This window comes from Ceratotherium simum, chromosome 25 (genome assembly GCF_057802395.1).
Source record: "Ceratotherium simum simum isolate JZ-2026a chromosome 25, ASM5780239v1, whole genome shotgun sequence".
In the NCBI taxonomy this organism is placed as follows: domain Eukaryota; kingdom Metazoa; phylum Chordata; class Mammalia; order Perissodactyla; family Rhinocerotidae; genus Ceratotherium; species Ceratotherium simum.
Window position 1 is genome coordinate 85,864 of NC_141924.1, and position 27,056 is coordinate 112,919.

The 27,056-nt window shown below is 45.9% G+C and overlaps 1 protein-coding gene and 1 pseudogene across 2 annotated transcripts in view; one reads left to right on the forward strand and one right to left on the reverse strand.

The window, feature by feature from the left end:
* Positions 1-1,305: 1,305 nt before the first annotated feature.
* LOC147913691 (glucose 1,6-bisphosphate synthase pseudogene) lies at positions 1,306-15,144 on the forward strand (annotated as a pseudogene). The gene is made up of 2 exons (XR_015556315.1): positions 1,306-2,516; positions 3,504-15,144. The product of XR_015556315.1 is annotated as a glucose 1,6-bisphosphate synthase pseudogene (transcript).
* Positions 15,145-19,651: 4,507 nt separating this feature from the next.
* SHANK3 (SH3 and multiple ankyrin repeat domains 3) overlaps positions 19,652-27,056 on the reverse strand; it is a 63,493-nt gene continuing 56,088 nt past the window's right edge. Inside the window, exons 1-5 of the mRNA XM_004438057.3 lie at positions 25,772-25,848; positions 24,509-24,715; positions 23,992-24,275; positions 20,690-20,835; positions 19,652-20,152 (exon numbers count right to left, since the gene is read on the reverse strand). Of these exons, the coding sequence (XP_004438114.1) occupies positions 19,652-20,152; positions 20,690-20,835; positions 23,992-24,275; positions 24,509-24,715; positions 25,772-25,848 (1,215 nt within the window). Of the gene's footprint in view, positions 20,153-20,689; positions 20,836-23,991; positions 24,276-24,508; positions 24,716-25,771 lie in introns of the transcript that reaches the window.

The following is a 27,056-nucleotide window of genomic DNA, read 5'->3' on the forward strand; positions in this document are numbered from 1 at the left end:
GACTCCATTAGGGGCCTGTTATTTCTTTTTGTAATAATTCCCCGCTAATTCTGGTTCAGTCACAGCTGTCTTCATTCTTGGTTAATAACAAATGTCCAAAAGTAGAGAAAGTTGCTCAAATTCACCCCATCAGAGAATTAAGAACTTTAGAAATCGCCTAGACAAACGCCTTCCACACATGAGAGCCCAGCCCTCCAGTCTCCCAAAGGCAGCGGCCAAGCCCCCTCCATCGCCCCCAACGGAAGCCTCCGTCCGCCCCAACTCCCACAAGAGTCCGGGCCCCACATCTACGGACCACCCATCACGCTTGAGGCCAGACCCCACGCCTCCAACCCGGCCCCCACAACCAAGGCCAGACCCCGCCACACCCGAGGCCCGCCCTTGCAGACTCCCGCCGCCCCTCCACTCCCTGAGACCAGCGGCCGCGTAACCCCTGACTCAGTGCCGGGGCCCAAGCCCACCCCAAACTCCCGGCTGTTGGAAGCGCCAAGCCAGCCCGGACAGGATGCTCACTCCCGGGCGATAACCCCGCCCGGCACCGCGCTAGCCAGCCCGCGCCCCGGCGGGGTCCTTCAGGCCTTCGGCCGGGCAGCCCTCCACGGGGTCCTTGCGCGGTTGCGTAGCAGCTGCCAGGACGCGGCTGAGCTGGAAGCGGGTGTGGCGCCGCGTGAGCTGGGCTGGTCCGCCCGTCCGGGGCGGGCCCGGGACGGGATGGGACAGGATGGGACAGGATGGGAGGGGGCGGGGCTCGCGGGGTCGCGGGCCTGGGGCGGCTGGCGTGGTCTCACCAGCTTTCTCCCGGGACCGCCAGAGAGGATGAGGCTGTCCGCGCGGCGTGCTCAGCTTGTGGGAACCGCCCCTCCGAGGCAGGCCGTGGGCCCGGGGCAGATGGAGGGCCCGGGAGGGGGAAGGACGGGCCGGTGGGTTCACGCGGCGGTGCGGGGGCGAGGGCAGCCCACCCTGGCCGCGGGAGGCGCGGAAGTGATTCCCAGACATGTTTGGTGCTCCCAAAATATTTGTTGAAGGAAAGAGAGCTTGCCCACTGGATCGCGAGGACAGCGACACTAATGGAAGGTCTTCGAGCATGGCCTTTCGAACAGGTCGCTCCGGCTACAGGGTGGAGGTGGAAGGGCAGAGCCTCGTTATGCTTCCAAGCATCTGCCACTTCCCCGGGCACTGCTCTTGAGGCTGAGTCCCAACCTGAGCAGAGGCAATAGCATTGCGGTGGCACAGTCAGGGTAACTCGGGGGTCCTGTTGATATTTTCCACCCCCGGCCCGTGTGCACACCTGTCATAGCTCTGCCGTCATTGTGTCTCATATCCCCTGAACCAGGTGCAAGTTCTGCTCATGGTGAATACTCAGTAAGTGCGAGTACTGCTGCTGCGTTGTCATCGCATCATTTCTGTGTACCTAGTTAGCTCAGGGTCTGGACTATGGTACATTCTCAGTAATGCTTGCAAAGTTGTATTTGGCTGCGAGGAGAGTGGAACAGAGCTACAGATGATGTTACACTTAGGTGTTGGCACTGGGTGGCCGATGATGTCTTTTACAGACGGGGAATGTGAGGAACCACGTTTGGGGTAGGCAGGACTTAAGTATTTGTGTCTAACATGTTGTTTATGCCTGTGTGGCATAGTCTGCTAGTCCAAATTTGGTAGGCACTTGCATATCTGAGTCTGGCACTGAGGGAAGCAATCTTGGTGGAGGTACAGATTGGGCATCATCAGCATTTAGAAAAAACTTGAAACTAGTAGAGGTTGAAATAACTCTAGAGAAGAGAGTCTAGAGAATGCCCGCCTTGAGGGAGGAAGAAGCACCTACTGATTGCAGTAGGGTGGAAAATGAAGGGGAGGTGAGAGGCATGAGGTAGAGGATCAGAAGTACAGGTTAGGCATCTTTGGCTGTGTGGCCTGTCATTCAGTGATGAGCGCTCAGGCTTACAGAGCACTCTGCCAGACAGTGTCTCACATTGATCATGTGACATGGGCACTGGTTTTTGTCCCTGTTTTACAACTGAGAAAACTTTTGTATGTAAAACTTGTAAAGCTTCAGCATGGCTCTAAAATACTGTCTCTCCAGGTGGGAGTGGGAGGTGTGGCCCTGAGCATAGCTGTAGTAAGGAGATGACATAGGGTAAACCACGCTAAGATGGTAAACCATCCTGGTGGGGACAAGATTACAACTCCACAGTTCAGCAAGTGGGAGCCAGGTAGGTGGTGAATAGAGAAAGATGCAAGTGTGTTCTTGGGCCCCTCTCTCGTCAGCTTATTGTCTCCTCTGTCCAGGAAGAGGAAGAAGTAGATTTGGTTGAGAGGACTTCTCATCTCTTTAACAACAGCCTCTTGATCTTCCCAGACAGGGATGAGACGCCCCTCCCCTGGGCTGAGCCCCTTCTACAGCCAGGAGCCAATGGCTGGGGACAGAGCCAAATCCTCTGAGCTGGACCAAGAGAAATACAATGCTGATGACAACATGAAGATCATCTGCCTGGGGGCAGTGCCATGGGCAAGTCCAAGTATGTTGGGACATTAGGGAAGAAAGACCAAGCCCAGAGCAAGTCTAGGTTATTAGAAAAACCCTCTGGAGGCACAGAGGAGCATACTTCTATGGAAGTGGTGAGGGAGTAGTCTTGGCTGGAGCCCCGGTGTACATGGGGAAGCGAGGGGGATCACATCAGCAGCTGTGCCTGTTGGGGGGTGGGCAAGTCATAAAGAGTGAGGAAGTTGAGCTGTTTCCATGAGTCCTACCAGAAAGTGTGGGGCGGGTCACCCTAGAGACTGCTGAAGCAGTCCAAGGTGAGGTAGTGAGATCGGGGGTATTCCAGTATGTGGCATGTAGGCTGAGACAGTGGGAATGGAGAGGGGAAAGTGTGAGAGGTGTGACTAGCACGACCAGTGACGGAATGAATAAAGATGATAAAGATGCTTTCCTGGAGGAACTCACTGAGATTGAGAAGAGCAGGTAGAAATGATGACTGAGTGTAATCAGCATAAAGATTAGTGTGTTCTTCTAACTGGCTTCAGTGCCTGTGTGCACAGGGGTGGAACTCCCCACCTGGAGAGTTGAAGGGAGGCCCTGCAGTGCTGGCAGCTTGGCTCCACAAGGTGTGATCCTGTTTGTCACTTGGGCTGGTGAGGGCACATGTCTGTTTCTGCCATCACAGGATGAGGGTAGACTTGCCTCTGACCAGATGTCTAGTTTAGTCTCATCTCCCAGCTGCCCCAAATCCACGTTGTTTTCCACCTTCATCTTTTATTAACATATCCTTGGACTCAGGTAGCTGTGAACAATTCTCTAGGGGCCTTGCTGGTTTTTAGGCCATCTTTGTGAATTCACATTCTCTCTCTCTGCGCCACCCCAACGCTCACACTGCAGCTCTAGTTTAGTATTTGACAGTTGCTTTGACCATCCTCAACAACGTGCCTATACACTAAAGGTGGGGGTGAGTATAGTAGTTTGGGGAGATTACTCAGTAAATAACATCCCCTTTTTCCCCACCCAGGTTTTGAACCAACCAACAGAGAACAAGAATGGTAGGCAGGTGGAGAGCAAACTGTCAGCTTAATAACTGATAGAGATGTTGGAGGATGTAGTTTGGTGTGAGATCCAAGGTGGCTACCCAACCCCCAAGTTCAATGCCAGTCTCTTATAAGCCTCACTTAAAACAACAAAAAATAAGAATCCAAGCAGTTAACAGGACATCAAAGATTATCACAGCATTGGCCTCTACAACTACAACCTTTGGAAAACAAGCCAGTCTCCAGCACCTAACAGTATCTCAGGGAGAACATTGTCGCAGAGACGAAAACCGTGATGAAAACACAGTGTGTCTGAGGGAAGGTGAGCAGGTGGGCAAGTCTTGGTTCAGTTTCACTGGGACTCAAGAATTCTGTGCCTGTTTTCAGTATCTCCAACTTGTGAATCTAAATTCAGTTGGGGGAAAACTATGAAGAGGTTAATTAACCCCTGCGTTCATCATAACTGGAGGGCATCTGTCTGTGCACAGCCTCCTCTGGGTAGTGGTTGTGCGGTGGTGCTGCTGCCTTGCACGGCTTGGAAAGTTAGAGTAGTGGCAGCCCCACTCACCAGGCCTTCCTGGAGGTGCCTTTCTTTCTCATGCAGCAGCTTCATGCCGCTCCATTCCATTTCCTCTTTGGGCCTGTTTCTGCCTCCCCGAGCCTCCCTTGAGGGTGGACTCCTCTGCTGCATGTGAGCGGCTGTCCTCAGACCTGGGCACCGCCTGCTGGGGAGGCCTTTCCTTCCCTCCTGCACGCACCAATTTCCTGAGCTGGATGCTGCTGCAGGGAGATGTTCTCCCTGACAGCCGCGTCTGACCCAGCCAGCTCATGACCTGAGTGTCCTGCCTGGCTGCCCTTGGAGGGACAGTCACTCAACAAGCACTGAGCACTGTGAGGGCCGGACCCTGTTCTAGGCGATGGATAAGAGCCCCTCCCTGAGTCCCCACTTAGCCCAGGCGTTTTCTTCACATTTTCTGTACCACTGGGGCTGCTGGCCAGACTGAGAGGTACCCATGCTCTTACTGTGGCTTCTTTCTCTGCAGCTCCAGAAGCCATCTTCCCCTGGGGAGTCATTTGAGGCTCTCCCAGCCCTTGCCTTTCTTCTTAATTTCTTTGGACCTCAGGTGTTCTTTCTGCTTAATAACAAGACAAGGCCTTTTCTGATTCTCTGTTTGAGAGTAGTTAGGTCCAGATGCATTACCTTTTTTCTTTGATAGCTGTCTAACTTGGCCTTAGGGTCTCATTTTCCCCTTAATAACTGTCTATCATTATACAAAGAGGGCAAAGGCACGTACCTGCTCAGGCCACATGGTGTAAGTACAAACTTGAGTCTACTGGGGGAAATTATAAGCAGAGATACACAGCATGCCCCATGTCCCAAGCTCTTGTTATCCCTGAGGGCCTGGAGTAGATGGGCTGGACGCCTGTGGAAAGGACCTCAAGACAGGGATCTGGCGCTTATAATACTCTAAGTATTTTTGGGAAAGGACTATTTATGTGAGTGTGTAGCAGTGGGAGCTTCCTGGGGCCTCCAGAGGGTAAACCTGCTCTGCTTTTGAACTCAGGCCTGCCAAGCTTGCTGTCTGCTAAGCTACAGAAAGTTGAGAGAGAATTTTTGTCTCCATCTTGTCTTCCAGAGGCCAACCTTTCCTTAAGAAAACCCCTCTCTGCCTTTGTTTGCACTCTTTCACTGCTCCTGCTATGATGAGGCGAGTCTCGCAACCTCTGCTGTTCCCCCTCTGCTTCCTGAGCACGCGATCTCTCCAGACAGTGTTCCAGGCACAGGTCTTTTTTTCACCCTCTGTGGCTGCAGTATTTTCATTGTGTGGTTTTCTAAGAAGGTGGTATATTTTCTTTATAATATGGATGCTATTTCTTTTTAGTTATAAATGAAATCTACCCCCCTTTTACAATGGAACCTGCAGTTTAAATCTCAGAAGTATAAAATCTTGGCTAGAGTGTATTAAATTGACAGACAGATAAAGAGTGACCTCACAAACCTGGGGAAAGGGCAGGTGCAGTGTAGAGTGAGTGGTTAGGGCAGGCCTGTGTGTGCAGGGGATGTAGAAGAAAGACTTGAAGAAGGCAGGGGGACGGGCTGTGCAGATACCTGGGAGAGGAGCATTTCAGTGAGAGGAAATGGCTAGTGGCTGGAACAGAGGGAGCAACAGAAAGAGAATGGGAGAGAAGAGAGGAGAGGAAATGGAAGGGTCAGTGCTGGGGCTGCGGATCTGAGGAGGCTTTGATTTGAAAGAAATGGGGAACCATTGGATGGTTTGAGTAGAGTAGTGACCTAGTCTAATTTTTTAACTGCATAACTGACCATGTTCTGAATAGATATTCCTCTCAATAATCAATAGATCAATCAGGAAAAAAAGTAGTCAGGTGATAAAGCGTTTCAACAACACAGTTATCAGTGTTGATCAGTCATGTATATAGAGAGATATATTTAAGAGTTTCTATAGTGAATTTTAATTTTGCATTTCACTGGTCACTGATGATATTGAGCACCTTTGCACTTACTGGTGCTTATTGCCCATTTGGAGCTCCTCTTTTGTGAAATGCCTGTTTAGCCCAGGTACCCATTTTCATTGGATTGTTTGTCTTTTTCTTATTGACTCATAGGAACATCTTTATACTTTCTGGACCTTCTTTTAATCTGTTGCTTTTCACTCTATTGTTAATGTATTTTGATTAACGGAAGCACTTGATTTTAATAAAATCAAATTAATCTTTGAAAAAATTGTTAAATTTAAAAAATTAAGTTTTATTGAGATATAATTGATATATAACATTGTTAAGGTGATGATGATTTGGTATACAAATATATTGCAAAATGCTTACCACAATAAGGTTTGTTAACACATCCATCAGTTCACATAGTTACGTTTTTTTTGGTATGTGGTGAGAACATTTAAGATTTACTCTCTTAGCAACTTTCAAGTATATAATGCAGTATTGTTAACTGTGGTTACCATGCTGTATCATAGATGATCAGAATGTAATCATCTTATAACTGGAAGTTTGTGCCGTTTTGCCAACATTTCCCCCACCCCCCAGCCCCTGGCCACCACCATTCTACCCTCTGTTTCTATGAGTTTGGCTTTTTAAAATTCTATGTATAAGTGAGATCATACAATATTTGTCTTTCTCTCTCTGACTTTTTTCACTTACCATGTCTTCAAGGTTCATTCATGTTGTCACAAATGGCAGGATTTTCTTCTTTTTTATGGCTGAATAATACCCCATTTCGTGTGTATATGTGTGTGTGTGTATACACACACACATACATACAGGCATACCTCGTTCTATTGCACTTCACTTTATTGCGCTTCACAGATATTGCATATTTTACAAGACCCTCCACTAGCAAAAAGATTATGACTTGCTGAAGGTTAGCATTTTTTTTAGCAACAAACTTGTGGGGGGGTTTTTTGTTTTTGCTGAGGAAGATTCGCCCTGAGCTAACATCTGTTGCCAATCTTCCTCTTTTCTTTTTTTTGCTTGAGGAAGGTTAGCCCTGAGCTAACATCTGTGCTAGTCTTCCTCTATTTTGTATGTGGGTTGCTGCCACAGCATGGCTGATGAGTTATGTAAATCTGCGCCTGGGATCCAAACCTGCAAATCTGGACCACCGAAGCAGATCATACCGAACTCAACCACTGTGCTATGGGGCCGGCCCCAATAAAGTTTTTTTAATTAAGGTATGTACGTTTTTTTTAGCATAATGCTATTGCACACTTAATATAGTGTAAACATAACTTTCATATGCACTGGAAAACCAAAAAAAATTTGTGTGATTCACTTTATTGCATTATTGACTTTATTGCTATGGTCTGGAACCAAACCCACAATTTCTCTGAGGTATGCCTATACCACATTTTCTTTATCCATTCATCCATTGACAGATACTGAAGTTGTTTCCATGTCTTGGCTGTTGTGAATAATACTGCAGTGAACAGGGGGGTGCAGATATCTCTTTGAGATAGTGATTTCATTTCCTTCAGATACATACCCACAAGTGAGATTGCTGGATTATATGGTAGTTCTATTTTTAATTTTTTGCAAAACCTCCGTAGTGGCTGCACCAATTTACATTCCCACCAAAAGCGTACAGGGTTCCCTTTTCTCTGCATCCTTGCCAACATTTGTTATCTCTTATCTTTTTGATATTAGCCATTCTAACAGGTGTGAGGCGATATCTCATTGTGGTTTTGATTTGCATTTCCATGATAATTGGTGACATTGAGCATTTTTTCATGTACCTGTTGGTCATTTGTATGTCTTCTTTGGAAAAGACATTTCAGGTCCTTTGCCCATTTTTTAATTGGATTATTTGGTTTTTTTGCTTTTGAGTTGTATGAGTTCCTCATATATTTTGTATATAAGCTCCTTATTGTATATATGGTTTGCAAATATTTTCTCACATTCCTTAGGTTGCCATTTCATTTTGTTGATTGTTTTGCCTTGCAAAAGCTTTTTGGTTTGATGTAGTCCCACTTGTTTATTTTTGCTTTCGTTGCTTCTGCTTTTGGTGTCATATCCAAAAATTGATTGCCGGGCCGGCCCCATGGCTTAGCGGTTAAGTGCGCGCACTCCGCTACTGGCGGCCCGGGGTTCGGATCCTGGGCGCGCACCAACGCACCACTTCTCCGGGCATGCTGAGGCCGCGTCCCACATACAGCAACTAGAAGGATGTGCAACTGTGACGTACAACTATCTACTGGGGCTTTGGGGGAAAAAAAAAGAGGAGGATTGGCAAGAGATGTTAGCTCAGAGCCAGTCTTTCTCAGCAAAAAGAGGAGGATTAGCATGGATGTTAGCTCAGGGCTGATCTTCTAAAAAAAAAAAAAAGCAAAAAAAACAAAAATTGATTGCCAAAACCACTGTCTTCTAGCCCTATATTTTCTTCTAGGAGTTTTACAGTTTCAGGTTACATTAAGTCTTTTACATACCCATTAATAATTACTTTAAGTGTAAATGGACTAAATTCTCCAATCAAAAGACATAGAGTGGCTGAATGGATAAAAAAACAAGACCCATCTATATGCTGCCTACAAAAGACTCACTTCAGATGTTAAGAGCACACAGAGACTGAAAGTGAAGGGATGGAAAAAGATATTCTGTGCCAATAGAAACCAAAAGGAAGCTGGGGTAGCTATGCTTATATCAGACAAAATACACTTTAAAACAAAGTCTGTAATAAGAGACAAAGAAGGGCATTACATAATGATAAAGGGGACAGTCTAAAAAGAGGATATAACATTTGTAAATATTTATGTACCCAACACAGGAGCACCTAATATATAAAACAGATATTAACAGACCAAAAGGGAGAAATAGACAGCAATACAATAATAATAGGGGACTTTACTACCCCACTTATATCAATGGATGGATCATCCAGACAGAAAATCAATAAGGAAACATTGGTCTTAAATGACATGTTAGACAGGATGGACTTAACAGATATATACAGAACATTCTATCTAAAAGCAGCAGAATACACATTTTTCTCAAGTGCACATGGAACATTCTCTAGGACATTATACGTAGGCCACAAAACAAGTTAACAAATTTAAGAAGATTGAAAACGTATCAAGCATCTTTTTTGACCACAATGGTATGAAACTAGAAATTAATTACATGAAGAAAACTAGAAAATTCACAAATATTTGGAGATTAAAAAACATGCAGTGAGTCAACAAAGAAAATACCTTGAGACAAATAAAAATGGAAATACAACACATCAAAACTTACAGGATGCAGCAAAAGCAGTTCTAAGAGGGAAGTTCATAGCAATAAACACTTACCTCAAGAAACAAGAAAAATCTCAAGTAAATGACTTAACTTTACACCTCAAGGAACTAGGAAAAAAAGAACAAATGAAGCCCAAAGTTAGTTACTGCTAAGTTAGAGGAAATAACAAAGATCAGAACAGAAATAAATGAAACTAAAAAGACAATAGAAAAGATCAATGAAACCGAGAGGTGTTTCTTTGAAAAGATAAATCTTTTAGCTAGACTCATCAAGAAAACCTTTGACAAACCTTTAGCTAGACTCATGAAGAAAAAAAGAGAGGACTCAAAGTCAGAAATGAAAGAGGAGACGTTACAGCTGATACCACAGAAATACAAAGGATTGTAAGAGACTACTATGAACAATTATATGCCAACAAATTGGACAACCTAGAAGAAATGGATAAATTCCTAGAAACATACAACCTTCCAAGACTGAATCATGAAGAAATAGTCTGAACAGACCAATTACTAGTAAGGAGATTGAATCTGTAATTAAAAACCTCCCAACAAACAAAAGCCTAGGACCAGATGGCTTCACTGGTGAATTTTACCAAACATTCAAAGAAGAATTAATACAAATTCTTCTCAAACTCTTCCAAAAAATACAAGAGGAGGGAACACTTCCAAACTCATGTTATGAGGCCGGCATTACCCTGATACTGAAACCGGACAAGGATGTCACAAGAAATAGGCCAATATCCCTGATGAACATAGATGCAAAAATCCCTAGCAAAATATTTTGTTTATTTTATTTATAAAATATTTATTTAGCAGACCAAATTCAACAATATATTAAAAGGATTATACACCATGATCAAGTGGGATTTATTTTAAGGACGCAAAGATGGTTCAACATCCACAAATCAATCGGTGTGATACACCACATTAACAAAGGGAAGGATAAAAATTATATGACCATCTCAATAGATGCAGAAAAGACATTTAACAAAATTCAACATCCATGTATGATAAAAACTCTCAACAAAGTGGGTATAGAGGGAACATACCTCAACATAATAAAAAAGCCACATATGACAAGCCCCCAGCTAAGGTCTTACTCAACAGTGAAAAGGTGAAAGCTTTTCCTCTAAGACTGAGAACAAGACAAGGATGCCCACTCTTGCCACTTTTATTCAGCATAGTATTGGAAGTCCTAGCTAGAACAATTAGGCAAGAAAAAGAAATAAAAGGCATCCAGATTGGGAATTCACAGATGACTTGCTCGTCTATGTAGAAACCCAATGGAATCTACAAAAAGGCTGCTAGAATTAATAAGTGAGTTCAGCAGTTTCAGGGTGCATAATTAATACACAAAAAACAATCATGTTTCTACATGCTAGCAATGAACACTGGAAAACTGAAATAAAAATACCATTTACAATAGTATAAAATGTGAAATACTTAGGAATAATTCTGACAAAATATGTGAAAGACCTTCACACCTAAGCTGTAAAACATTGCTGAGGGAAATTAAAGAAGCCCTCAGTAAATTTTATTTGGAGAGATATATACTATGTTCATGATTCAGAAGACTCAATATTGTTAAGGTATTATTTCTCTTTGAATTGATCTGTAGATTCAACATAATAATAGTAAAAACTCCAGCAGGTTTTTGTTTTTTAGACATCAACAAGCTGATTCTTAAATTCATATGGAAATGCTAAGGACCTAGAATAGCCAAAAAACAGCCTTGAAAGAAAAACACAAATTTGGAAGATGTATACTACTTAATTTCAAGACTTATTATAAGGCTATATATTGTAAGACAGTGTGGTATCGGTGTCAAGATAAACAAATAGATCAAAGAAACAAAACGGAGCTCAAAAGTGGAACCATGCGTATATGAACAACAGATTTTCTTTGGAGGCGCAGAGGCAATTCAGTGGAGGAAGGAGTCTTCAACATATGGTGCTGGAACAATTGGATATCCATATACAAAAAATGAATTTCAATCCGTAGCTCATACCATATGCAAAAATTAACTGGAAATGGGTCATAAATAGACCTAAATGTAAAACCTAAAACTCTGAAACTTCTGGAAGAAAGCATAAAAGAAAATCTTTGTGGCCTTGGGTTAAGCAAAAATTTCTTAGATCTGACACCAAAAGCATGATCTGTAAAAGAACACATTGATTAATTGTACTTCATCAAAATTTTAAACTTCTGGGGACCAGCCTGGTGGCGTAGTGGTTAAGTTTTTGTGCTCTGTCTCGGCAGCTCAGGGTTCGCAGGTTCAGATCCCAGGCACAGACCTATGCACTGCCTATCAAGCCGTGCTGTGGCAGGTGTCCCATATATAAAGTAGGGGAAGATGGGCATGGATGTTATCCCAGGGCCAATCTTCCTCAGCAAAAAGAGGAGAATTGGCAACACATGTTAGCTCAGGGCTAATCTTCGTCACCAAAAAAATAAATAAATACAAAAAACAAAAAAATTTTAAAACTTCTGTTCTTCAAAAGACACTACTTAGAGTATTAAAAGACAAGCCCTCTGAGTGGGGGAGAAAATATTTACAAAGCATATATCTGATAAAGGACTTATGTTCAGCATATAAAAAGAGCTCTCAAAACTCATTTAAAAGACAACAAAAAACTTTAAAGAGGCAAAAGATTTGAACAGACCACCAAAGAAGATATATGGATGGCAATCAGCACATGAAAAGATGCTTAACATCACTAGCTGTTAGGGAAATGTAAATTAAAGCCACATGATTTCTGGGTTGGTGAACTCAGAAGCACTAGAAGGGTGGTGGACACAGAAGCACCACACCCCACTCCTCTCATGCCTTGCCCTATGCATCTCTTCCATTTGGCTGTTCCTGAGTTGTATCCTTTATAATAAACCAGTAAATAAGCCCAAAACAAAAGAGCAAATTGAAAACCTGTTATGGAATGGGACAAACAAGGAGTTTCAAGATCATCTTTGTTGCCAGAAGACTTTTGAAACTGCAGGACTTGGTTCTGCCGTGGGGGCAGTGTTTTGCCATATTAATGACCTTACAGTAATACAGTCAACACAGAGGATGCACAGATACCTTGAGAGAAGTTTCTCAGACTTCACGCAGAGAGGCTCTGTCTAGGCTGTGACACCCGGCGTCAAGTGACTAGCAGCTGCAGCAGCCAGAGACTTGCTAACCTCCCTGCTGCAGTCTTGCTGGTAAAGATGTTCCTGTGTGCCTTTTTTCAAGACAAGTTCCTGCACCTTTTGTATCATACGCAGTCCAGGAGCTCAAAGCAGTTGCAGGTGTGATGATTACTGCCTCACACAACTGCAAGGAAGACAGTGGATACAGGTTTATTGAGAAACTGATTTTCAGGTCACATCTCCTCATGCTAAAGAAATTCTGAAATGTATAGAAGACTGTATGGAACCCTGGGATGGTTCCTAGAATGATAATTTAGTGGATACCAGCCCACTGAAGAGAGATCCTCTGCAGGACATTTGCAGGAGATACATGGAAGATCTGAAAAAGATCTGTTTTCACAGAAAATTAAACTCAAAGGCCACCTTGAAATTTGTCCATACATATTTTCATGGGGTTGGGCATGAATGTGCAGTTGGCTTTTCAAGTGTTTGGTTTTAAGCCTCCAATTCCATTACCAGAACAAAAAGATCCTTATCCAAACTTTTCTGCCGTTAGATGCTCAAATGCTCAAGAAGGAGAATCTGTGCCTGAACTCCCGAGACTGGCAGAGAAAGACAATGCCCGGATAGCGCTTGCCGCAGACCTTGATGCAGACCAACTGGCAGTGGCAGGACTTTAGGGGGATGGTCGTTGGAAAGTGTTCACAGGGAAAGAGTTGGCAGCTTTGTTTGGGGGGTGGATATGATTGCTTGCAGAAATAAATCAAGAAATGCTGATGTGAAAGGTGTTTACATGTCAGCCACCACAGTCTCTTCCAAAATTTTGAATCCAATTGCACTTAAAGAAAGATCATTTTGAAGAAACATTACCAAGTTTTAAATGGATTGGGAGTAGGATAAAAGACCTGGAAAATGGGAAAGAAGTCCTTTTTGCATTTAAAGACTGTTGGTTTTCTGTGTGGAACTTCAGTCTTGGATAAAGCTGGGGTGAGTACAACCATTGTTGTTACTGAGATGGTCTCTTACCTGGAAACCGTGAACATAACATTGAAACAGCAACAACCGAGAAACAGCAGAACAACAAGAAAGAAAGAACCAAGAAAAGAACAACAGAGAAACAGAACAACCAAGAAAGCTATGCGTTGAACTTGTGTTGGCATTCTCTCTGCATCTCATCTGGCTGAGTTTCTTTTTTTCCTTTTCTTTTCTTTGGTCAGCTGAATAAACTGTATAAATTTGAAATGAAATGGTCTGAAGGGAAATTATTCAAATTTTTCATAATCCTAGACAAAAGTCATTACATTAAAAGTATTATAGTAACACGTTATTCTTCCTTTAACAGAAACATAATGATACAAAAGTGAGTTCTATAATTAAAGTATGGTTAAGCTTAGTTCAGGTCTTGTAATTGTATATAGCACATTTTTTTAAAAGGCATGTAGGTCTTATTTAATTGTAGAATTAGTTAAGTAAATTAATCCATAAAATTGGCAAGAAAATGGCACAGTTCCTAGATCACTGTGGAAAGGTCTGAAATTTACAAATCACAGATATTAATTTACAAATTAGAGTATTTTTAATAGGATATTTAGAATTTCTAGTTTAGAACAGTGTTACAATATGTGATTTCAGCACCTCTGTTAAAGATGCTCTTGGTGCAGTATAAACTTATTGTGTGTATTTAAAATTCTGAGATTTACTAAACTTAAAATAGTGGAAACACCCCTAGTGGCTTTGTTCTTGTCAGATTTCTCAGTGCCTTCTTAGGGTCTGGTGTGAACTGAAAGTGTTCCTGCATGAAATATGATTCAGTCAATTAATTTTCAGATAGCTGCAGAAAACCTTTCTAACTATGTAAGTGCTTCTCCTCTATATCAAATGGGTTTGCTGATTTAAGTAAAGAAAAAAATCTGAACTAAGAAAAGAGCTCTGGGGGCTGGCCCCGTGGCTTAGCGGTTAAGTGCACGCGCTCTGCTGCTGGCGGCCTGGGTTCGGATCCCGGGCATGCACCGACGCACCGCTTCTCTGGCCACGCTGAGGCTGTGTCCCACATGCAGCAACTAGAAGGATGTGTGGCTATGACATACAACTATCTACTGGGGCTTTGGGGGGTGGAAATAAATAAATAAAATCTTTAAAAAAAAAAAAGAGCTCTGAATTCATTTAGAAGTCTAACTTTTGAACTATGTTTTTGTAAGTAGATTTATTCTTTTATCAAATGAAGTAATGCTAATTTTACTGAGAAACTGATTGTAGGTATTATAAAACATTAAAACTAAGGTCCAGTTTATTCTAACATTTTGCTTATTTCTGTAGAATTTCTGATCACATGAGTACTATTTATCATTTTTAACGTGGAAAAAAGTTTTGAAGGTCACTTTTGGTTGATTCTGCAGTATTCTGAAAAGACTTAATAGAGAAGTGCTGTTTAATCTTCTTAAGTTGCATCCTGTCCTATATAATTCACAGAATACTTAAACACATGTGGTGTAGTCAAGAGGTAATAGTCACAGGCCTTGGATATAATCATACTAAACAAATTACCTATAGGTGATAGCACTAGTATTTGAGAATTTATTTCCTATAATAATAATAATATAAAGTTTAAACCCATTAGAATGTTCATTAAATCATGGTTTGGTTTGTTGCAGCCATCAGCTAACATTTGGTTGAATTTATATAATCCAAAAATTCAAGTTCCGCTTGGATAAATTTAATTTTATGCCTTTTTCTCTCTATCTCGCTCTTTCCCTAGGTGCCCTCCCACAGTGTGTTACTGTCAAAAGTTATTGCTGTTACCTCACTAAGAAATCTTAGGTGTATCATTCAGAAAGCTTTCTGCTTATTCACAAACCACATTTGTTTATGGAAAAAAAACTCCACAAACGAAATATTACCACACACCTATCAGAATGGCTAAAATTAAAAAGACTGATCATACCAAGTGTTGGCGAGGCCCTAGAAGAACTGGAACTCTCATACACCGCTGGTGGGAATGTAGAATGTTGTGAACATGTCGAAAAAAACATTTTTGCAATTTTTAAAAATGCTAAGCATGTGCCTATCATGTGATCCAGCCATTCCACATGTAGGTACTTAGCTAAGAGATATGAATGCATGTGCCTACACAAAAACTTGTATACGAATGGTCATAGCTGCTTTCTTTGTAATAGCCCAAACTGGAAACAACTGAACATCCATCAACAGGTGAAGAGAAATACAAATTGTGGCATAGCCATACAACGAAATACTCAGCAATAAAAAGGAATAAACTACTGAAACACACTACTACATAGATAAATCTAAAAATGATTATGATGAGTGAAAGAAGCCAGACAAAAAAAGAGTACTTGCTGTATGATTCCATTTATATAAAATTCTTAGAAATGCAAACTGTATATAGTGAGGGAAAGCAGATCAGAGGTTGCCTGGAGCTGGGAGGGAAGGGGCTGGAGGGATTACAAAGTGCCACAAGGAGACTTTTGGGCGTGTTGGATATGTTTGCTATATTGATTGTGGCGATGGTTTTGTGGGTGTATTGATGTGTCAAGACTTACACCTACCATACGACCCAGCCATTCCCCTTCTGAGTGTTTACTCAAGAGAAATGAAAGCACATGTCCATACAGAGGCTCATCTATAGTGACCAGAAGCAGGCCATTGATGATTCTTTACCAAGAATATATTTTCTGCAGAAAACCCCATTAAGCTAACTTCTGTTTTTTGATCAGTTTTCTGTACATTAAAGATGAACTACTTCCATTTTTTTTCCACTTCTGCTTAAAATTTACTAAAATTATCTTCATTGGGATCAGTTTTTTCCTTGCAAATATAAGATTTCATATATTAGTGAGAATTACAGTTAGAACTTCCGCCTCTCTAAGTGTCGTTATTTGTCCGTCTGATCTTCCTGACATGCCCAGTTTTGTGGTGTCAGGGTTTAACCATGTGCACTTTTAGCTGCCGTCAGATCATTTTCTGTTATTGTTCTTCGCAATAAGATTCATTATGGATTCTATTTTTAAAAAATTCTTATTTGTCTAAGCATCCCACAAGAAAACAGGGAGCATGCCCTCAGATGCCTAGATGCCCTTTGGTGTTGGTTCACCATTTCTTCCCTGCTCTTCCTGTCCTGTGTGCAGGAGAATCTGCTCCAGGATCTGTGAGCTGTTTTCAGGGTTAGAATATCCACAGGGACATGAAGGTAGATCAGAGAGTCTCGCTTCACTTACAAACAACTTCATTCATAATTTTTAAAATGAAAATTAGAACATCTATTAGATTGGCAAAGACTGATGAATTTGATATGAACCAGTGTTGACTCAGATGTGTAGAAATGGGCACATTGAGGGAAGGCTAAATTGGAAGACTAGATATTCCCTTCAAGGAAGGAAGCGTGGCACTGTATCTCATAAATATCCCTACTGTGGAACATAATTTAGAGAAGGTGGATCTGTATGTGCCAATGTGGAAATATCTCTATATTTGCTAAATGAAAAAGGAAGTCATAGGCAGTATGAACAGTAAAAAATAAGAAGGGGATCAGATCATGTATAAATATCTTCAGGTGTGTAGGAAGTTTCCAGAAGGTCTATAAGAAACCATCGCTTGGAGTCTGCAGGCTCCACCCCGTCTACAGCCTCCTTATCAGAGTGTTCCTTGAGTGTGGGCCCTGTCTCTCCAGGAAGCAGACCCAAGCGTCAGCTACAGATGACAGGCCTGGGGCAAGATTTTCCAGCTCAATGAGAAGAAATAAACCAAGGACAGGGGTTTGAACACATAAGAGGAGAGAGAGTGCCAGGAGAATTCATTCTGGACCCAGAGGGCTCAGAAGAGAAGGGATGAAGGATCTGCAGGTGGGAGGAAACCGCTGGTACTGTAGCTCCTCCACCACTTGTCCACAACCCCTTGTGCCCACCCCTACTCCCCAGCCTGAGCACGCCTTGCCCCGCTACTCCCACCTGCAAGCCCACCTGGTCTGGCTCTGGCTCTGGCTCAGCGTCCAGGACTGCCCAGCGAGGGTGACGGCAAGTCCTGGCTGCTGGCATTACTGTTTCTGCTCTTTGGACCATGCGGCCTGTAACTTGGCTTCTGTCTTGCCTTGTGACCAAGACACTGAGTTTTGTTCAGTATTTAGAGGATGACTAATGTCTGGCACCAGGGCACAAAGATTATATACCCAGTAGGGAGATTAAGAAACTGGCTTTAGAAGAGACAAACCAAAGCCAACAAAATGAATAATCAAGCCACCTCCAATTTTTGCAGTGCTGGCTCTTAGCCAAGGCAGATAGAATTTGGTTTTTTAATTTAATCAAATGTTGCTACAGTACAGAGCTTTGGGCCACTCAGGCCAAATGTAAGCCGTCCTATGTGGCCTAAGCATTTCAGGGGTCATAAGTGGACAAACTGTGTAACAAAGTGCCCCTTGCAGATAAGCATAAGGTTATCCACCAGCATCCCATCACCAGTTGGCTCTAAATAACAGCCCACATTTATTGGCATTTACAGTGTGTCAAGCTCTGCTCTGAATGCTTTGTGTCTCTCCCCATTTCATCATCACACAACCCTCTGGCCATCTTCCCAAGGCCACGTAGCTGATGAGGGGTAGAGCAGGGGATTTGTTTGAACCCAGGCAAACCAATGATTCCTGAAAACAAAGACTCAAGGCTGCTTCATCAGTCCATGTTCTAGCCCCAGCAGGAAAAGGACTGGTCCCTCAGGCCTTCTCACCCAGGGTTCCTCCCTCATGCTCCTGCACTTTCTCTCCACCATCTGTCTTTGCAACCAGAGCACAGGACCATCTTGCATTTGACGCACGCACAAGCAGTTTGGTAAACAGATATGAGAGTGGATGCTCATCGCAGCAACTGATCAGCCAGGAGCCAGGGTGTTTTCTTTCTGGGGCCTGCCATCTTTAATCCCACAAGGGGTTAATCCAGCAGAAAAGTTTGGTTTATGCCCTGACCAGAGTGGGAATTTGCAAATGGACGTGAGCAGTTCTGGTTGAGGGCAGACTCTGGCCTGGGGTGGTGTGGGGTGGGTTGGCCATGTAGACTGAGCATCAGATGGCCACTTCAGACTAGGGTCATTCCTCACCAGGCTTCTCACCATTCTTGGTGTCTGCTGCTGGCCCTTCCTATTGGTTCTACGTGACATCTCTGTATCCTTATAATACATAAATTTCCCCTCCTCACTTAAATGGCTCAAATAGGTTTCTGTTTCTTGAAGTGAAGATCTTAAATGGTAAGGAAGTCATTAAAAGCTCCCTCAGGGTCATCCAAAAAGTACCCCCATTGCTATTCCTGGAAAGCTTTGGCAAATAATAAATTTTCTAATTTTCTTGAATCCAGGAATCAGTAAGGGTTAACTATAGGCCAGTAATGAACTTGAACAGAAAATGTTCAATCTGCCACCAGAGCGACAAGCAAAATTGTTTTGTGGTAGACATTCATTGTTTTGGCTGCCCAGTCGCCTGTTATCCTTTTTGTTCTGGGAACCCAACCTTCCATACAGCATCCTCTCATGGGTCTGACTCTTCATACCACCAGGAAGGCATGGCCTCAGTAGACTTGGACCCACACGCCTTCCTTCCCAATCAGCTCATCTCACAGGAGCTGTTTCAGGGCCCACCCCCCTTGATTGAATTTGCAGAGACACCAGGTGTGAAATAAGGACCATATCTGGCCTACCGCCACAGCTCACCTTGGTCCAGTTTTAAAAATCAAGGTTTAAAAAAACACAATTGAGGGGCTGGCCTGGTGGCATAGCAGTTAAGTTCACGTGGTCAGCTTCAGTGGCCCAGGGTTCGCGGGTTCGAATCCTGGGTGCAGACCAACGCACTGCTTGTCAAGCCATGCTGTGGCGGTGTCCCATATAAAGTAGAGGAAGATGGGCATAGCTGTTAGCCCAGGACCAATCTTCCTCAGCAAAAAAGAGGAGGATTGGCAATGGATGTTAGCTCAGGGCTAATCTTCCTTACATACACACACACACACACACACAAACACAATTGAAGTTAATGTGCAAGTAATTCCACCTTGTTGGAGGGTGAGGAGGGAGGGTAGATTTGATTGGGAAGGGTTTGGATTGGGTTGGGGAGGGCAGATAGGAAGAATTCTAGAGAGCATCTCTTCATGTATATATATATATGTATATATATATACACATATATATTTGTTTATTTATTTCGTCTTTTTTTTCCCCTCAAGAGTGAAGGGTTCACTGGATCTATTGAGAATGCGGTCAGATCAAGAGGCTGCGGTCAGTTCTGGGAGGTCTGTGGTCTCCATTTCGTAATAGCCCTTTGCATTTGAAAAGGACTTTCTCTTCAAGTCCTCTACGAGTTGCTGTAGTCGCTTGGCAAAAGAAAGTGCTTGGGGAGGTTTGGTAGAAGTTTGGGGTGGGGGTGGAGGTGGGGCTGGGGGTCGGGGTTGGGGTTGGGGTGCAGGTATTCTGGGGGGAGGTGGTTGAGGAGGGTGTTGGAAGGACCAAAGAGGGCGAATAGGCTGAACAGAGTGGGGTCTAGCTGGAGGCACTTGAGTAGTAGGAAGGGAAGGGATGCCCAGTTGAATCATGTGCAAGGCATTAGAACCGATCTTGGAAGCAATCCAATCCAGATAGGGCCAGGTAGCCGTGTAGACTCCGGGACGCTTAGCACGGGCACAGCCTACCCCCCAGCTTGTGACTCCTACGACCACATAGGCGTTTTCCACTCTGTCTCTGCACATGAGAGGCCCGCCGCTGTCCCCCTGCCCAGAAGGACACAGAAGTCACTCTCTGCCTGAGCCACTTTCCCCTGCCCAGAAAGGCCATAGGTTCTGGGAGGACAATTCCTGCAGTCGCATGGTTTCCTGCTGCCATAAACACAAGTGGTTGTGGTAAAGTTTGAGATGGTGCCAACAGCTTCAGCTGGGTTGCGAGAAGTGTGTGGATTGTCATGGGTTTCCTTGCAGCGAGGAGGGAAGATGAGCGGACCTATGTGTCCATGCATGTGGCTTTATGTGCATACATAAGCATGTGTGTACAAGTGGATTTGGATGTTTTGTATTCTGGTGAAGAGAGGTCAATATTCTCTTCAGGGGCAGTGTTTGGGTGGGATAAAGTTCTAAATTTGGTAATTGGCTCTTTGTAGGGGCAGCTGGTGGGTGTTGTCTCCCATCCTCACTGTGACTGCAGATGCTAAAAGACAGGAGCAGGGAGGAGGTCACTAAAGCAGGGCCCTGGAGATAGTGGAGCTCAGGGATCCGAGAGAGAGGTGTCCGCAGGGGCCCCCAGAGGAAAGTTACCTGGCAGGTGTCAATCTTGCCTTCAGGATACCCTGCACACACATTGGTTGAACGAATGCGCCCATTGTACCACCGAGTCGAGTTACATAAGTCGAGGTCGATGAGATCCACAGGCGCCTCCTGCAGTATAGGTGATGTCTTGCGGGCTACAGCCAGGCGACTCAGTGGTCAGTGATCATGGAAGACATGTTCTGGGAAAGTCCTGCCTCCTCCCTCCACTGAACCCCCATCATCCTGTGATGCTCTATTTAAACTAAGAACCATGAAAGTCAATGCCCCTGGAGTCTCCTTATACACTCCTGGAGGGAAGAAAATACACAACTGAAAGAGCAGATGAGAGATGGAGGATGGAGGTGGAGAGGAGTGAGAGAGAAGAAGGAAGAGTGAAAGTGTAGGGACAATGGCGGATGCAGCTGGAGAGATGTGTATTGTTACTGGTAGATGATGGACTGTGAGAGATGTATATGTTAATGGTAGATGATGGACTGTGAGAGATGTGTATTGTTAGTGGTAGATGATGGACTACAAGAGAGGTGTGTGTCAACGGCAGATGACGGACCGCGAGAGAGGTGTGTGTCAATGGTAGCTGGTGGACCGCGAGAGAGGTGTGTGTCCACGGCAGATGACGGACGGCGAGAGACGTGTGTGTCAACGGCAGATGACGGACCGCGAGAGACGTGTGTGTCGACGGCAGATGATGGACCGTGGAGGCCAGTGTGATATTAACACTCGTGACTCGGATGTACTGAGTACTCATTAGGATCACACAGGCATCCCCTCATTTACTCCTCAGCAACCTCATGGGTTAGGTACTGTTACCCCCTTTTCTGCACTCAGGAGACTGGAACACCATCTGCCCATGGTCAGTAGGATGTGGTGTGGCTTGGATCTGGACCCAGGTTTCCCTCTCTAGACTCAAGTCCAGGAGACACCTTTCATTCCCCCATAGTCTGGCGTAAGTCACCCTCCCTGCTTTTTATCCCCCGTCAGGACTCCTCCACTCAGGTGTGGACAGGATCCACTGGAGCTGGGCTGAGTCCCTCCCCATGTGCTTCATATCTGTTTGGAGGCGATCCCAGAAAGAGAAGGCTATGGCGGTGCCTCCACACGCAGGCAGACCTGTCAGGGGCATGGGTGGTTGAAATGACCCCTGAAGCCAAGTCAGAACTTCCTTTACAGCCCCAGATGCTCTGTCATGACCTTTGGGTTAAGCAAGGCCCAGCCTAGACTGCAGCTCGAGCAGCCAACACTGCATCTGACTTAGAGCCCGAGAACCGATGCAGCTGTCCCCTCTTCATCAAGTGGTCCCACAGACGGAAGGGTCCCGAACACAGCAGCACCCACAGCCCAGCCAGGCCCAGTGGGTGGGTGGGAGCACCGTCTGCAGTACCAATGGGGAGTTGACGGATCAGACCTGATGGAGGGGCAGACCTGGGACATGACTCTGCAGGCCGCTTGGGGAGACAGGAGAACACAGAGGGTCGGGCCAGGCACACAGCAGGTACCTGGTGACGGCTGCTGGGTGCATGTGTGCGGGGCCCTGATTCTGTCTCCAATCCCACTAGTCCCCGCTTCCTCGCCACCTGAGCAGTGGTGAGAGTTTTGTACATGCACTGCCCTTGAGGTGGGGGTGACCTGAAATAACAGCGACAACAAGCCTGGCTTGTCAGCCATGAAGGTGACCTGTTCAGTCTGTGAACAAAAGCCATGGGTTTCATTGCTAAGAGCCAGGTGTCCTGAAACAGAAAAGGGTTTTCTCAATCCCAGCACCTTGGCTTTACATGACAAATGCTAAAAAACCTGCCGGAACTCAAAGTTCAATGGAAAAGGAGGAGGACTCTCCTAGAAGTGCTCTTCCAGCCCCAAAGCATATGAGTTCAAGGAGGAGGAAGAAAAAGGAAGGTCTGAAGGACTGTCCCAGGAGTTTGGAGCCTGGGGGTTTCTTTAAAACTTGGCCTTGGGGGTGGGGGATGTGTTTGCAAAAAAATGATTGAAATCCCATCAAGTTTAGGGGGATTCTAGAACAAAAGAGGTCTTGCATGATGTCCAGGGTGTAGCTGGGAGCCTGCATTCCTCCTGAGCAATAGGATAGCAAAGGTGGGGGTGGGCGTGTGTTGTCTAGATAGGAGCCCTGAGATCAGCCTCCCAGGAACTGCAAGAACCCCCAAAAGCTGTGGACGTGGTCATACGGGTGGGCAGAGTGGGGCAGGCCAGGGGGTGGGACAGAGCGTGTGTACTAGCTCTAGAGGCCACGGAAGAGCCATAGCCATCAACAGCCGGACAGAGGTTGACACCCCAGGCCAGGGAGGGAAGGTCAGGTCAGCAGAGGCCAGTGAAAGCAAGGGCATCCGGGAGGAGACGCCCTTCCTGAGGACAGTAGAGATGGCAACCCTATCAGAGACTTAGATCAACCTTTGAGAGAGGGGAAGAAGAGTTAAGGGAAGAATCCTGAAATTACTGAGTTGTTACTAAAAAAGGCTGAGTTTTAAGCTCCAAAAGATGGAACTGCCTTGAATTCCATTATCAAGGAACAGAAGAGACTGAGAGCTAAAATAATTTCAATCATATCTTCACATCCCTAATGTGACTGAGTAGAAGTTCATGCGACCGCCTATGGAAAGCTGAAAGGATAGCTCACAGCCAGAGGTCTATCTGACTTGGTCTTGCCCTAGTGGCAAAACCTTGCTGCCCACTGCTGACCTGCAGAAAACCTCAGTCTACAGAGAAAACTTGAAGTAACTCCGAAGGATAGGATGGATTTAGGTGCTATTCCTGCCAAGGAACAGGGAGCAGAGATGGCACTGGGAGCAGGAGGACTGGGCTCTGGAAGCTCAGAGCTGGGGGACCATGTGATCTGGCTCTTCCACTCACAGTGGGGAAACTGAGGCCCAGAGAGGGAAAGGGATGGGCCCACAGCCACAAACCCCCATCTAGAGCTCTTCTCCAAGTGCTGGTTCAGGGTATGTTCCCCCTTTTCAGAATGTAGCACTGGGGGTTCCAGGCCCCAAATTATAGACACAGCCTTGACCCTATTCTAAAAATGCCAAGGTTCTCCTTGTGCCTGCTGCTGCTCAGCCTTCCCTTCGATGGCCACGCTAGTCACCAGTTGTGTGACCTTGGACAGGGAACTCAACTCTCACTCTCAGTTTCTCCAGCTGTAGAAGGGGACAGTAACAGGCCCTACTCACAGCACCATGGTGAGGACTGAGTTGCTCAGCTAGGCATCAACATATTACCCCTCACCTCAAAGACCACCAAGGGAATGACGAGCAGTCACCCTTGGGAGCCCCTCCTGTACTCACCATTCTCTTTTATAAATCCCCAGCCAGCCACCCAGCATGTCTGAGGAACTCTAGGTGGGCCTGCCCTAAATTGGGGCAGGCAGACTGGTCCGATGAAGTGCCCACATGGAACAGGAGGGGTGATCTTCAAGAGAGCGATGTCGTTTGCCTCTGAATGAGGGGAATATTTTTCATGAATGATGATTTGCTCGACACGTCTCTCCAGCAGAGGTGGCTTCACTGGATTATTGCTCCCATACTCAATTTCCCTTGCTCCAAAAATCAGTCTCCAGTCATACACTCTTCTGTGGGCACAGAGGTAAGCCAGGTCATTCTCACTGTGAACTGGCTGGACAGAAGCCTCTGGTGACTGTTACCCTCAGAGCCTCCCACAGCAAGGGTCTGGGTCAACCCACTCACGGTCTGGCCTCCACAAGGCCCAGAGCCCCAGGGAGACTCTACACAGAGACCCCTGGAGAAGGTCCCTTTCTGAAAAGAGCCTTTCTGAAGACCTCCCTCCACGCTCCCCCACACGTACTTTTTGTTCCTGAAGCAGTGAGCGGCAGTCACCAGCCAGTGGGAGTTCAACAAGCTGCCTCCGCAGGCGTGATACCTCCGGTTGTTGTGGTAAGAGAAGACCTGGAGGCTGACCATCCAGGGCCAGGCCCCGAGCGCCGCATTCTGCCCTCCGACGATGCGGATGCTCCCTTGTAGGTTCTGCCTGAACCGTAACCCACAGGGGCCACTGAGGAGAGACCATGGGCACAGTTCAAACTAAGAACAGGCACAGCCTGTCCTTGTACCTCCATACCTGGGGGAGGCAGGGATATGGGGTTGGTAAAAGTAGGGGCAGCCTGGAGTGTGTGGGATCAAAGGGGGAGCTGCTGAGGAGCAGTGCTGTGGGGGCTGTGACGAGGCAGGAAGCCGCAGGCTCTAGGAAATGGTTTTGAGCGGCGTGATTTCTTGGGTCTTGTGGGTGTAGTCACAAAGTGGGGAAGAGGGGCCCACAGGCAGCCAGGACAGACTGTAAGGGTCCTAGACATATGGGAGATCCCTGGACAGAGGGGGAGGCTGAAGGTGGGGATGAAGGGATGTAAGGCCTGAGGTCTTCAGAGCCAGTCTTGGGTGGGAGACTCAGGCAAGAGCCAGGGGGTCTTGGGGCTGCAGTGTTGGGTTGGACCGCGACAGGAGGAGACAGAGTAGCCACAGGCCCCCAAGTGTGAGGAGGTGCACTGGGACCAGTGGGGATCTGGAGGTGGAAGTGCTGGGAACTGTGTCGCTGGTGAGAGGCCACAACAGTTTGGGAGTGGTTGGCACTGTGGGTACCTTGGGGGCTGTAGGAGTCTACAGGTGGAGTGGAGGTCCTAGGGGTATGACCTGATGATACCCTGGGGCCTGTGGGGTCAGCCACAGGTTGGGGCATCTCAGTATCTGTGGAAGGCCAGGGACTCCTGAGAATCAAGACTTGATGTTCCAGAGGCAGTGAGGTCAGTCACTGGGTGAGGAGGGGTCACAGATCTGTGGCTATAAGAGCCCTAGGAGCTGAGCAGTTTGTCCCAGCAGGAAACCATGGACAGCTGGGGTCCTGGGGGCTCTGGGCTGATGATGCTGGGAGCAGAGAGGGTCTGAGTTGGGGATGTGGGTCACAGGAGCTGTGAGACTCGGGACTGCTAAGGCTCAAGCTTGGCCTCCTCCCTAGCCCTGGACAGAGGGAGTCTGGGTAAGGCCTGCTATTCAGAAGACACACACCCCCCGACCCCACCCCACCCCACCCCCTGCCCGAGGCATCCCTGACACTTACTCACACGTGGTGTTATCGTTGGCAACCACAGACACTGCCAAGACCAGCAGAACGGCAGTTGGCAGCATCTCTACCATACTCCCGCCCCAGCCCGGCCTGGAAGCCTGGTGACCTCACAAAGCTCCGTAGCCTCCTGACCAATCACAGGAGGAGCTCCCACCCCCACCCCCACCCCCCACCCCCAGAAGTCAGGCCAGACAGGAGCCCTTTAGCCTCACTGGTTCATGCTGAAGAGACTTCCTGACTTCCTGCACAGGCTCCCCCCAGCCCTGGGGTGATGGGGGCTCATATGCAGACCCCTCCCTCTGCCCCAAGGCCAGGATCTTCATTCCCAGTTACTCTTCCAAGGTCCCACATCATCTGAGGTTCTAGCTTTGTGAGGTTCAGGGTGTGCCCCCTATGCAAGCTGTAACCACAGTCCCTATTCCAACTCATGGATTGAGGGACAGCTCAGCACCTCTGTGACAAAATGGTGCAGTGTGTCAGCAGTTAAAGGGAGCCAGGCTTGACAGATTGATAGATCCTTAATACCCTGTGGAGCAAATTGTCTTTCCCTCTCCCAACTGTATGCTAGGAGCACACTTTTCAAAGAGCCGTTTTGAATTTCCCTAATTTAGGACTACAACGCCCACCTTCCTGTCCACTGCTGAGTATCACAAGGTCTCATATTCTCTACTTGAGTGTCTCCAGGTCTCTGGGACCTACATGCAGCAAGGTGTTGTCCTCTATACTTGAGTGTTAGGAATTCTCATCAGTTACCTGAATATCATGACGTATCATTTCTTCTGGTTGTCAGGAGGCAGCATCTCACCTGCCAGAGTATGACAGATGCTCACCTCACATACCTTAATGTGAAGATGTTTCACCTCCCTTGCAAGAGTGTGAGGAGGTCACAGCTCTTCCTGCATGAAGGCCAGTCTTACCTCCTCTACCTGAGTGTGAGGTCTCAGCTAGCCTATCTGAGTGTCAAGAGGTTGCACCCCACCTATATGAGTGTCACAAGGTCCCACCTCTCCTACCTGAGTGTAGGACACCTCATGTCCTCTTCCTGAGTGTTACGAGTTTTCAGCTTGTCACACGATCTGGATTCCTCTATGTGAGTATCTTCTCTAACTGAACGTCATACTCTCTCATCTCATATAACTTTCAGGAGGTCACATCCCCCTCAACTGAATATCCAGTAGGTCTCGCGGGTCTTACCTGAGTATCAGGGAGCTATCATCTCCTCTCCCTGAACGTGCTCGTGTCTCTATTCTTCCATGTCAGGGCCAAAAGCCTCATCTCC